Source organism: Puma concolor, chromosome D3 (genome assembly GCF_028749965.1).
Source record: "Puma concolor isolate L17-30 chromosome D3, mPumCon1.1.hap2, whole genome shotgun sequence".
Lineage (NCBI taxonomy): Eukaryota > Metazoa > Chordata > Mammalia > Carnivora > Felidae > Puma > Puma concolor.
In genome coordinates this window covers 74,264,727-74,278,864 of record NC_141678.1, presented here as the reverse complement: position 1 = coordinate 74,278,864, position 14,138 = coordinate 74,264,727, and the positions used below count along the sequence as shown (strand labels likewise).

The 14,138-nt window shown below is 36.7% G+C and overlaps 1 protein-coding gene across 8 annotated transcripts in view; it reads right to left on the bottom strand.

The window, feature by feature from the left end:
- Window positions 1–586: 586 nt before the first annotated feature.
- The window catches only part of RAB27B (RAB27B, member RAS oncogene family), a 147,269-nt gene continuing 133,717 nt past the window's right edge, over window positions 587–14,138 (bottom strand). For all 8 annotated transcript variants that reach the window (XM_086683029.1, XM_086683028.1, XM_086683034.1 and 5 more), the window contains 4 exons: window positions 10,905–11,008; window positions 7,978–8,101; window positions 6,423–6,885; window positions 587–6,388 (listed from right to left, as the gene is read on the bottom strand). In XM_086683029.1, the coding sequence (XP_086539155.1) occupies window positions 6,696–6,885; window positions 7,978–8,101; window positions 10,905–11,008 (418 nt within the window). In that variant the 3' untranslated portion in view covers window positions 587–6,388; window positions 6,423–6,695. The remainder of the gene's footprint in view (window positions 6,389–6,422; window positions 6,886–7,977; window positions 8,102–10,904; window positions 11,009–14,138) is intronic.

Below are 14,138 nucleotides of genomic sequence, written 5' to 3'. Positions count from 1 at the left end.
CTACCAGGGAGTAAAGTTGAAAGAACAGTGCCAAGGATTTATTTTGCTTGCAGTGGGAGAGTTGTTTATCTCTAAATTAAAAACTCATCATTATCTTGGCAAAGACTAAGTAACATATGGAATGAGAGCAACTCTGGGAACAAGGCAGCCTTTGCAAATGAACATTTAAAAGGAAGCTCTTTGGTTGTGGTCTTGAATTGGTCCTTTCACCAGTCTGGGACTAAGGAAGTCACTACCTCCTGCCTCAGCATTTTATTATGGGGAAGAAAAAGGTTGTAATATGTCGAGGTGCTTACGTACCATGGAATACTTCAACACGTTAACTGCTAATTTCACACATGTATAGTTCAAAATTATTAGAAAATTTCCCTTGCAAAGCCCAGTCTTTAAACAAATCGTAAATGAAAAAGTTTAGAGAGATGGATAAAAATCACTTGGCTAAATCCAAATCACTTCTTTTTTCCTAGCTCCTAATGGATACCATTTCAAATACGATACAAGTTCCATGTTGATACTGATTTAATGTTCTTCATGCACCACACATTCAGCTGCAACACAGAAATAAGTTTGCTTTGCGTACACAAGATTACTGATAAAAATGCATTTTTATTTGAAAAAATGTGCAGAAACAATCACTGAATACAGTTCTCCACCATAGTATTCAAACCCAGACACCACAAAATCATTGGATGCTATGATTTCTGAAGCCACTAGAACTTTGATACAACAAAATTATGATCTAACAGTGTTTGTCAGGCACCACAGTCTACTCAGGGGTGCATAAAGTAAAAACACCGTGTTTAAGGTTTTCATTTACATTCATAGCACTAGACAAAACAGTGGTCTGTGTAGATGACAGACAAAACAATCAAAAGTGCTTAGCCTAACAATGAGAATAATATCACTTAAAGGTAGACTGTCGGAATACAGTGAAGCACTTCAGTGTTATGTTGAACATTATCTATTTTTAATACATTAAGCAGGATAACTTATTTCTCTTAGATAATTTCAGATGCAGTCAGTACCTTTTGCAAGGCTATGGACACAAAAGCCCTATTTGTACAAGGAGGATCTGACCAAGTTGTAATATACTATCTAGAATGTAATTGGACTCCTTGAAAGAAATACAAGATGACATACAAAATGAAATAGAGCTCATAGTTTTTTCAAGAACTTGAGATATATTAAACATTTCCAATCAAATACAATGACTTCAAGTTGCTAACATTTTATGCCTTCCAATACCCACTACTAAAATTGGTGTTTTGTCCCTGCTATGACACTTCTTTTCACAAGTGGTTTAAATTATTACTGTAATTTTTATTACTCTTAGCTTATGATAATAGTGCCTGTTTACGAAAGGGAACATAATTTACAAACCAATTTCTTAGATGTAGTTTCCTTTGATACTGACATGAACTCTATGAGGGACACAGGGTTTATAAGTTCCATATGAAGAGAAGCCACTAAGATATTTGATGGCACACTCATGAGCCCCAAATTGTTCTTTCTGACGAGTCTCCTTTCTACAATACTAGGTTTCCTCTCAAAGAGGATTTAAAAAAATAACCTGGAGAACAGAAAATTATAAGAATACGTTTACTAGGGACAGACACTATTTTGATATTCCAACAGATATAAGGACAAGAGCCTTTGGTTAAATAAGGGATCCATTAGGTTAAGGACAGACATGCCCACTTCTACAAAATTTGCTAATGATTCTTAAAGACTAAGTTAGTTGAGGGATATTAGCCATGATTTCCGTGACCTGTTGGAAAGAAAAGGAGCCATTAAACAAGTTTGATCGACTCAAACTTGTTTGAGATTACAAAGATGATTTCTTTGTAAGTTTTTTTCTTCAAAAGCTGACACCCTTTTAAATAACCCCACTATTTTGTTACTAATGTTTTTTGCTTGTTTTTTGTTCTATCTATATATGAAGCTAGAAAATATCTCAACCATACACTGTTGGTAAAAGGAGATCTGCAGAGAAGCATCTTTTTGATTCTATTCCTTGAAAAATTAATCAAAATGCAATTTATGAGAAAATTAAGTTTGGATAGAGCAAACAAAATGTTTCAAAGTTCCCACATTTTGATGCCACTAATGAAACATTTGACGTTTGAATGTTTTTATAAGCTTGGTTCTAAAGGCATAAACTACTTGGTAGATAAAAATGATGGTTAAATATTTGCCATGGATCTAGTTACAAAAACTCTGTTACTAATTCTCCTTTTGTTTTCTACCTAAAAGTCAAACTCAAAGTATGGCCTTCTGTGTGTTCCGCAATATTTAAGAACACTATTCAGACAACATTTAACTCTAACCTCCCTTTACAGCTTTTCCCCAACAATGTCATCATGTTTGGGTCTCCACCTAAGAATTCTAAGGCAACAAATTTATAAAACTCCTTAGATTTCTAACAATGATTTTATCAGTTCTACTTTGAGACAAATATCGTCATGGGTTTATAAAGCATTGAGACAACATTCATCTCAGATAATACTCTATTTCTGCTTTCCATGTCTAAGAGCTCAGCGCTCTCCCCGGAAACAAGTTTATATCATATTGGTCGAGGATCAAGAAGAAAATATAGTGTTTGGTGAATTCTCTGACAACTTTCTCAAGCATCTTGGCATCTTTAAAGATAACAAAGCTTTCCCTAAAATATTCACAGGCACCAGCCTTCTTTTAATGTTTTAAAGCTTGGTGGTACAGGGTGAAAGACAACTTTTCCATCCCTTTGGCTCACACCAGCTCTCAGAGCTCTCTTTTAAAGAGTTCATTCTCTTAGGAAACCAGAAATTTCAATATTATCTCTTTACAGTTTGAGTTGGAGATGATAACCCCAAAATTCTCCATGGATGAGAATTTTCCTTCAGTGTTTTAGTATAATAGACACTGAAGAAAGCATATGTAACCTTTTTAAAAGTGAGCAGAGATACAGAGCAGTGAATAATTTTGTGTCATGGACATAGGTTCCAGGTTCCTACTATACCTAGCTATTCACTATTACACATATTGCTTCTCTTTCTGGCTGATGAGTATGTAGATGAGCTTCATCAAACATTGATTTCCACTGGATTCAATTAACACTTTATAGGATATTTTGGCTGTTATTAAATTATTCTTAATGTCATCATGTAATTCCCTATGGTCAAACTTCTCCCTCTTACAGTGGAGACAAGAAAGATCGGATTAAAACTCTTACCCAGTTCATTTTATTTTATGTGTGCAGGTTGGCAGAGAATAATTTACGCTAGAAGCATAACAAAGACATCCGCTGATACATGGACCGGACTGGCCCATCTGGTTAAGAACAACAGATGAAATGTTTACTTTGCTTTAGAAAATGCTGGTTTTGAATTTTTTTGCAGTGTATAGCTGATAATATGGAAATGATAGCAAATCACTAGAGCGGTTTCAAGAATTCTAAAACTTATGTAGAGACCCACAAGCTCAATTCCTAGCGTTTCGCATTTTCTCTGCCAATTTATGACTTGTGACACCCGTCATACCAAGACGACATGTTTTCTCAGCTATTTTTTGACACAGTTTTCAAAGGATTTTTCTTTTTGTGTATTAGAAGGTAACCTTGTACCTACTCACAGTTGAATCTCAAGCAATGCCCTTTCCGTGAGAAGCTTAGGAGAAAGAGATGGTGGTAATCATCTCCAGATTCCAGTAACATCCTGTACGCTTTGCTGAAGACACCAGGATATCTTTCACTGTATTAGGTCTCTGTGAGGCCCTCTTCTTTTATGACATCATAGGAACTGTGAGCTATGTGGTTGGAGACAAATTTGGTCACAGAGGTATTCGAGGCACTGTGTTAGAGCAATGTAAACATCAAACTAGTGTAAGCACTCCAGAAGTGATTTCTATATCAGAAAGAAGTTTCATCTACATTTTAAATATTTCCCCAAAATACAGTATGGGGGTTTACCAAAGCATTTGGGAGATAACAATAACAGGATACATCTGGGCTAAAAATACATGCTGTTTTGGGTTAAAGGAGGTATGCAATTCTTTAAAGCAATCTATATACTAACAAGAAATTTCAAACCAACTTGAAATTATAAAACGGATTATACATAATTATTAATTCTGAAATAATTAAGTGAAGGAATTTCCAGTAATGGTCACATAGAATTTGGGATCAGATGTCAAACTTGTCAGAGAAAATATTTTTTTAGATCAAGTACTTATTTATAAGTAGGATGCTATTTTAGTTTCCTTGTCTTCTTTAGATTTCCTTCCTCTTGAGAATGCTACCCAATAATTGTTATTTTTATAGGCATAGTTCTATAATTATGGGCATCATCGCCCTCTGCTTCATGCTACATCTATCAAATAATGATCTTAAAATAGACTCTGAAGAAATTCTTGTGAAATAACTGACAATGACAGAATCTTGGCAAAAATAAGTCAATCATATAACTGGAAAAAGAATAGAAACCAAAAACAAACAACAAAAACAAAAACAAAAAACCAAATCCAAAATAGAATACCTTTAGGATTTTATAAAGGCTAAACATTCCCTATTACAGAGATGCAGGGGACATCACAATTCGAATCCAAAGAAGAGTTGATAAAATGACCATAGGAAGTTTGCCAAATTTTGCCACAGCAATGATTATATTGCTTCTTCTCACTTTACTCTCAGTTAAAACATCTTTGAGCTTGGCTAATAGCTTCCTATCCCCATGGCTCAGGCACTGAGGTCATGAAGAGCATCGTAGAGAAAAACACCATTGGAAGGAACACCCAAGCAGGATGGATCTTAGAAGCTGGCCTTATGCTGCAGAAGTCAGAGGAACTGAGCAATTAACACTGAGAATTTTGCAAGAACATCTTAGACAATCCTTTGGATCTGTGTTCCTAAAACTGAGTCAATACCAGATGTAGACCTTAGAGAGAGGCTCAAGGGGAGAATGGGGGACTTGGATTTAGGGTTCCTAATGTTTGTAATTTAAAAATATATAGAGTATGGCAAAATGAAATTTAATTAGCAAATTTTATAGGAAGAGGAACCATCCTATCAAAATTATATACTCATGATAAAAAGAGAAAACTTGAAGCGTGATGCCTTTGTTATAGGTAAAACTGACAAGTATTTAAATAATCGTTTAATAGGAGTTCCTTAGACTTACCATAAAGATAAAAAAAAATGTAATATCAGTTTAGACACAATACTAAGAATAGGACAATGGAAAATATGTTTGTGATGATTTTTTTTAAAAAAAGGCAGTTTTATGTGAAAAAATAAAATGATTAACCAACTTTTTAGAGATAAGATATAGCTCCACTCTTTCCCTACCCCCAAATATACCTCAAAGGTGGGTACTTTGCCTGAGGCGAAATGAAAACAAATGTTAAATATATTGTTTTATGGCATGAGGTATCATCAATTGTTATGTGATGAATGACATGAAAATTCAGAGCGAGCATAAAACCATCCATCATTCTGACGTTGTTGCTCTACAAAGTGATACACCTGTATTTTTACAATTGATTCAAAGCCAGGGGTGGGTGTGGAGGGTAGAAAAGTGATTCCAAGTTTCCATTGTTTTTGTAAATTAAAAAGAAACACACAACTATTAGTCACTTTTTCTTTTCATATTGCTGACATATTTTATCTAAAGAAACCAAGTAAGGCTAAATAGTTTTTCTTGACTGCATTTCTAAAGAAATAAAGAAATTTGGCAACCTTTAATTTCTCCTCATGACCATTTGCTAAGAAAAATGAAACGTGAGACTGAACAATGAACTGATTTCCAAAATTTTGTTTGAAAGGGAAACCTCTGGAGATTCTCTTAATCCCAAGTGATAATGTCAACTTCTAATTGGCTTGGGTGAAATTTGGCTAAATGACTCTTCCAGACATCTGTAACAGACACATTTAATTTCATTTGTCCAAATGCCATGTTATCATACGTTCATTTTTCTTCCAGGGCATTTCTTTTGTACTTTGTCATTCACAGTCCTGTCCTTGTCTATTTGTCATTTATTAAGAATATAAAAAGTACATTAATATACAATCTCCCATATTTTAGCAGAAGTCTGACTTTCACACTCTCATAAACTTATCAGCAATTAAGCCATCCTAGGACAGCTTATTGGGTATACATAGCCATGTCATTCTTAACGATCGATTTAGATTTCTTTATTGGGTACCCATTTTTAGCAAAATATGTCCCCCCAATGCAAAACTAAAAGGACAAATCAAATTCTATAGGAGAAGTAAATCCAATCTTTAAGAAAAAAATTGTCTTTCTATATTTTCCCTTTACTGGCCTATCCCTTTCCCCCATGTGACATGGTAATTTTTGTTGTGATTTAAAACTCACAGATAATCATCTTGAATACTTTCTTATCTACTCATCTTCTTTATAAAAACACACACACACACACACACACACACACACACACACACACACACACACACAAATTGAGCATCCATCATAGTGAGACCACATTAGGAAATCTCTGATCTTGTCTGGAGGGGCCTCAGAGACAACCGGTCAATCCTTTGAACACTGTTGACTATTCTGGTTTCTTAAAATAGATTTTTCAGGCAGAAAAGCAAGATATGCCAGTATGCATGGTCTACTCAACAACAATTTTGTGGTTTGCCGCTGTTTTGGGAAGTAATATTTGGGTGGGGTTTTTGATGATCAGTTCCTATGCAGGGACTAGCAGCCACATTTCTTCTCTGCTGGTTTCTCCCCATCTAGCTTTCCCGAGTTTCCACCGTTGACGGTGTCAGGGACTTGTGTCTTCTCTACACACTGTTCCATTCGCTTCATTATTAAGTCCAGAAGGGTTTCCACGGCTTTCTCCACATTCTGGCCAGTTGCTGCACTTGTTTCAAAATATGGTATGCTTGAATAGAAGAGATGACAAATATTTTTGAGAGGAAGAAATCAGAAAAGACACAACAAGATGTACAAATGAGTCACACATGCAAAAGCATGGCTGGCTGAGAGACTGTGAAATAATCAAGATTTTGCCGGCTGAGTTGGAAAGCATCCTTGTTTTTTCTCAGTGAGTAAAAGCTGGTGGGCTGCTTTTTCCTACGGATATCACCAATTTTATGGACAAGGAAATGGATACAGGAGGTACTCAGGAATTTGAAGCTAATGCATTACCACTGTTTCAAAAAAAAAAAATTAAGAGGGTAGAAATACCTAAACTAGTGGTAAATATTACCATTAAAATATCATTTCCCTTTTAATCAATTATCTGGAAATAGGACTTAGAAATTAAGCAAGCACTGAATAGGATATACATGTAAATAAATAAGTCTATATTTATTCGGAATCAAAAGTTTCAAGAAGACATATTTTCAAAGCCCTCAAGGAGAATTAATTCTTCAGTAAAAAATTGGCAGAGAAGATGAAACTTTTAAATTTGAAGTCTGTGGTGGAACTCAATTTATAATCACAGGGGGGTATTTAACATTTTTGTAATCTGCCATTTAAGCTCAGCTTCAATGAGGATTACATTATGTCCATGTTAGGTATTATTTCTTAGAGTTTTACAACTATTAGTTGGAAGGCAGTAGAATATAGTGTTGAAGATCATGAGCTCTGATCTCAGACTGCCTGAGTCGAATTCAAACTCTGCTACTTAGCAGCTACCGGACCGTCCATTGGTTACTTAATCTTTCCATGCCTCAATTCTTTGTATCTAAAATGGGATGACTCCAGATCTCCTACATATGGTTATGAAGGGTTAAATGAGTTAAAGTCTAGGGACAGTTGTTAGCATATAATAATTACCCAGCAAATGTTAGCTGCTATTACTATTAAGTAATTGGTTTGAAAGGTCCCATACATTCCCCTGAAAGATCTTTTTCATTCATGTGCCAGTATTGATTCAAGGGGCGTCCTCCTAGTATCAGCCTTATATCCCTGCTCCATTACTAAGCAGCAGTGTGCAAGATTAGATGACATCTCCACGTAAGTGACTCACCCGTATTTGTCAGCCAGGTCCCGGGCTTGCCTTTCATTGACTTCCCTCTGGTCTGGCAGGTCTGCCTTGTTGCCAATTAATACTATATCTGGATTTTCACAATAAGCATTTGCTTGCAGTTGGCCTTAGGAAGAAAGCAGATGGACCCAGCACGTTAGTTATAAACAAGTGATGTCTAATGACTGCTCATACTTCAAATTCCTTTTTTTTTTCATACTTCAAATTCCTAAACTAATTGTTCACCTCCAGCTTGGCTGCCTACTGGTTATATTAGCCAAGTTACTCAACGCTTCTCAACTGCAGCTTCCTCGTTGGTAAAATGAATGAAGATAACATCTCACAAATCGCAGATTGTGATCATTAATAATAATTTATATGAAGCAACTATATGATCACGTATCAGTGCTCTTCTACATCTGGGGAAATGGACATACCACTTCATACTATTTGTTCCTCAAGTAAAAGTAGAGATAACAGAACAGGATTTTAAGTTTATTTATTTATTTTGAGGGGGGTGGTGGGGAGGGACAGAAAGAGAGGGAGAGAGATAATCCCAAGCAGGCTCCATGCTGACAGTGCAGAACCTGACATGGGGCTCGTGCTCACAGTGAGATTATGGCCTGAGCCCAGATGAAGAGTTGGACACTCAGTTGACTGAACCACTCAGGTAAACAGGATTTTTAAATGTGTAAGTTTACTCTTTCCTTTAAGAGACTGCTACATTTCTATCTCCTGAAGTCCAAGGTGATGATCTGTAAGAATAGAATGTTTCTGAACCACCACAAGTTCAAGTTCATGGAGAAATAATTTTAAGACAGGTTTTTCTCTTTTCTCTTTTCTCTGTTCAAAAGAGAGAAGAGAGAAGGAGGGAAGGAAAAAAGGATGGACTGGAGGGTTGGGGGAGGAAGGGAGGGAACAAGGAAGAAAGAAGGAAGGAAATAAGAAATCTATCAACCTATGTTTTTAAAATTACAGGGATTACTTTAATTTCTATCTCAAGAGATGCTGTATGAAACTTTGCCAAGGAAGAAGACAAGGCTTACCCTGTAACACTAATTATTTGGGTGTTAAAAATTAAAGTGTTACGAGACATGCCAATTAATTATCTTGAATCCCAATAGTACCCTTCAGGAATTTTTTTTTTTAAATAAGGAAGAATTTTATCTGCCTTGAAAAGGGATGAATAAGTCATTCTCTGAAAAAAATCTAATAATCTTATTGTTTATCTCCTCAGAATCTAATAATACCACCAAAATTTGGATAAAGAAATACAATAATAAACAGAAACAGAGACAGATTCTAAGATAAACACTCAACTGGAAAAGCAATTAACGAAGTCAGAATTTGTTGGTATTTTCCCCCATGGTAGCAAGTGCATTATTGAATTTGCATTTAAAGCAGTTACATATATTAATTATAAATCATATATAATAAGAATAAATAGATATTTTTCGAGCATCTATTCTGTGCCAAACACTATTCCAGGTTTTGGACTACTGCAATGGAACAGAGCAGACGAAGCACTTTTATAGAGCTCCCATTCTAGTGGAAGAGAGTCAAAATGACAAGTAAAGAAATATATAATATAATGTCAGGTGGTGGAAGTGACAAAAGGAAATAAAATGTACATTGGGGAGATACAAAGTAAGGAGGAGTACTAGTGTAGACGGTGGTCAGGGAAGGCTTCCTCCAAGAGATAAATTAGGTTTGAACAAAACCTTGAAGGTGATGAGAGAGCTAGCACACTCCATAAACAGGAGATGAGAAATCGAGGCAGAAAAAAATCAGAAAGTTCAAAAGCCACAGGTAGGAATGTGCCTTTTGTCCCTGTCAGCAAGAGAGACTTTTGGCTGGAGGCCAATGAGCTGGGGGAGAATGAGAGTAAATTACACAGGAATCCAAGGCCTGATATCCATGGTCTTGCAGGTGAGTGAAGGAGTCTGGATTTTATTCTAAGTGATTTGGGAGGTCCCAGAAAAACTTTGAGCAGGGAAATAACATGATCCAATTTTTAAAAAAATATCACTCTGGCCATAGACGGCCCCGACAAATCTAGAAATGATAAGACTATCACCAGTCCCATAGGACAACATATATATATCTATGTATATATATGTATAATATATATATATATATATATATATACACACACATATATATCTATGTATATATATGTGTATAATGTATAATATATATACATTAGGATCAAAATTCATGTTTGTAATAAAAATGCAAATGAAATATTCTCTTTAGTGCTATATCAATTTTTAAAAAAGGAAATCAAATGTTATTTTCCTGGGCTGACATATATCAATCTGTCTTTAATAACTGATTAGGCTACTTTTAACTTAATGTTATACCTAACTTTCTATTTTTCTATTCAAAGCTTCCTTACATTTGAACATTTTTTCCAAAAATGTAAAATTCCCATGTGAGATGATTGACACACTGTATCTTATCTTCACATGGCTGGTCTGCTCTGGAGCAGTTTCTCACCAAATTCATCCATTGGTTAATTAATCCATTAGTTAACCCATGCACAAGGGCACACATTTTTAGGTGTCAGTGAACCCTCTCAGAAAACACGGCTGCTTTTCCCTGTCTCCTTTCCAGATTAGATGTGGTAGCTTACATAGTTGTAAGAAGTCTTTTAAGACTTATTGGATAAGTGGAATTAATAGCCTTTCAATTGCAATTATAATGACCTTGAATATAGGTGGTGATAGAGCTACATAGGCTTCTTCTAAGATACAATTCCAAGTCACCTTAGGTGAGCCACATTAAGGCCATCACTTTGAAGGTGAGACAGGAAATACTAAACTCATGAATTCTCAAAGTTAATCTGTGGAACCCAATCTGGTTTCTTGTCGTGAAGCAAAGAAGCTGGGGCCCAAAGTGGCCAATGCAAGTTAGTTGATACCACTTACTCATCCAGTTTCTGACATTCAAGAAGCTCTGTTGACTGGTGAGGTCAAACATTAATAAGAAACCCATGGCATCTCTGAAAAATGCAGTTGTGAGGCTCCGGAATCTGCCAAGAAAACACAGTGGATAGTTCTGGAAGTTAGCCCACAAACATATTACGATGACAATACACACAACACTATTTTCCTTTGAAATGTGAAATCTCCATGGCATCCCTTATGGATTCTCCTACAGAAGGAGAAAGTGGGTAGAAAGAATGCTAAAGGGTCAGGGGAAGACATCTGGTTGTAGACATTTTTTTAGGACCACATCCTGGCTTTATGGTCTAGAACACTTATATACACTGAGTTTGTAACATTCAATCACACACTGACTTACACAGCCCCTTGGACTTGTTGGGCCCCTTGTTGGCTCATGGATATCTTATGGTCCACAGGTAAAATAGAAGCCACTCTCAAATGGGGACTTTAACTTAAACTTTTCAATCTCCCTTGTCTGCGCCTAGAAGAAAGTTTGGCACTCGGTAACCTAAAAATGAATGCCCATGATTACATGCAGAAAACCACAACTTGTTAGCAGCCGGAGATGAGGTTCTTTTGCAGGGAAAAAACAATGTTGGTGAGAAAACTCTTTTAGAAGCATTCTGGGGGTAGAGCTGATTTTGAGTCTGACATCCATGTCTCAGGAAGAAGAGGGAAAAACCACTGAAGAAAGGAGAAAGAGAAAGACGATTAGGGGAAGAAAGGCAAGGTCCAGAGGGACATAGTAGGTGGAGACAGAAAGCAAGAACACTCATCTCTAGTAGAGGATTTTGAAGAATATACTCTGTCACGTACAGTATAAAGACTTTTTTCCTCGGCTCCTACCTCCTCCACCCCAAAGCCTTCAGTGAAATTGAAGGTGTGCTGAGATACACTTCAATGTTAAAAATGGGCAAAACCAGAGACCACACAGACGGAGCAGAGAAGGTTTGGGCTATATTGATACAGAATTGAATTTGGAAATAGGGTTTTAGAAAGGCACATAACTTTGAAATACAGAATACCACTTCCTATCCTAAATGTCCTCCTAATTTTTGGACTCCTATGTTAGCCTATTTTTAGATTCTTTGGTTTCCCTGGAGTTCCACTCTCAACCCTTTCCCACTCTACATACACTCACTGAGTAATCTCATCCATTTCCCTGGCTCAATTACCACCTATGTGTTGGACCCCAAATGAATAGGTCTAGATTTGTCCTGCCCTTCATGCTGCATGCCCAATTACCTGTTGTATGTTTCCAGTTGGAGGAAACTGAGGCAACTCTAACTTCCCATGTCTAAACCCAAACTGGCCCCTCCTCCTGATTTCTTCTTCTGTCAATGCATCATGATCCTCGGTGATGCCACAGCTGTTCTTTCTCCTTCACCCACTGTATACAATCACTAAGCATCTCCTGACCTTCTCATTTCTGTCCACCTGCCCTAGTTTTGAACCTATTATCTTTCCCCTGAATAACTTCAACAGCCTTCTTAACAGGCTTCCTGTCTCCAGTTTTGTTTGGGACCCTCCCCTTCACTGATTCCTTCCCCCTGGTTATATAAATCCTCTGCTGAAAACATCTAAACAATGATGCAATGCTCTTAAGATAATGACTGAACTCTTTCATAAGCTGTCAGGCTCTGCATGAACTGATCCTTGCTCATCTACCCTGCTTCATCTCCTGACTACCCACAGGCATACCAATCTTCTTTTAGTCCTTAGAAAGTTCACTCTCTCCCCTGGGCTCCCACACACGCTGTTCTTCCTGTGGGTAAACTTGCCTTAATGCTTCCTCGATCTCCCGCCTCTTTAACCTGTTAAGACTCCCTCACTCATACATTATGTATGAGTGTGTGTATATGTGTGTGTGTGTGTATGTATATGTATATGTATATGTGTGTGTATGTATATATATCTATATATCTATATCTGTATATCTATATATCCATATAGATATCAGAAGACGTATCACTTTTCCAAGCAGCCTTCCTAACACCCACATCTGGCTAATGGGTTTCTTCTGGTGCACCTGCTTATCACCCTTTGTTTTCCTGACACTGCCCTAAGGCTATATTGCAATTGCTCCTTATCTATTCAAATGCTACCCTAGCCTTGTAAGCCCCAACAGGAAAGAAGTTGTATTTCTAACTTGTTATCCATTACATTTTCATGGTCTTGAACATAGTATTTGCTCATGAAATGTTTGTCAAATTAAGAGAAAAGTAAATAAAGAGAATAGTAAAGGATATAAAATTATTAACAATTTCAATGACTTCAATAGACAACAATCCTTTTAATACCAAAGCAAGGAGAATAGGTATTTTAATGACTTTATTCCCAAATTTGATTTCTTTAGTAAGGCATTAATCATGATAACTATGAAATACCAAAAATTTTACTCAATTTTTTTTCTTGTGGAATTGCTCCTACCAGTTGCTGGAAGCTCAGAGATTATAGAGCTTTTATAAAAGTTTTCTTTCTCTTTGGTGACTAGCTGTATTCATAAAATTATCTCCTACTCAGCCACAATAGTGTGGTTAAGACAACTGCTTTCTGTTCTCTTTGAGAGAGAGAAAGAGAGAGAGAAAGAGTTGTGTATGTGTGTCTCATTTAAGGACAAGACTGTGCCATATCCCCCTCTCATTGTCCATAGCACATGACAAAGTTAATTTTAAAACATGTTTGCTGTACAGATTTCATTGGGACAAACATTTCTGCATCCACAGCAACATGGACAGGACACTGTTATTCTGCCACAGGCTCATATCCTGGACCATTCTGCCCAGCACCCTTGTTATTCACCCCCCCCCCCCATTCTTCCCAGGGTTACTCCAGGGGAAAGGTAATTGACTTCCAGTTTTACTCACCAATCTCATTTTGTCCAGTGAGTCAGTAGGGTGGGGAAAGCTAGACCCACATAAAAAAACAAACAAAAGAAACCGATCCCAGAGTCACATTATTACTCTCTCCCTCACTGGGAACTAAGGCTGTGTCCTGTATCCTTGAGGTTTACATAAGGGGTATGATATTTTCCCTTGTTCCCAGGATACCACTTTTATCAATAAGCATTATCTTATATGTATTATACTGCCAGATGTTTTTAGGCACAGGGTTGAGGTGTGAGACACTGTTTATCTTGTTGTGTAGCTACACCTTATATATATACAGAATGCAACATTCAAGGGATGAAAAACCCCAGTGCTACTAAGACTATCC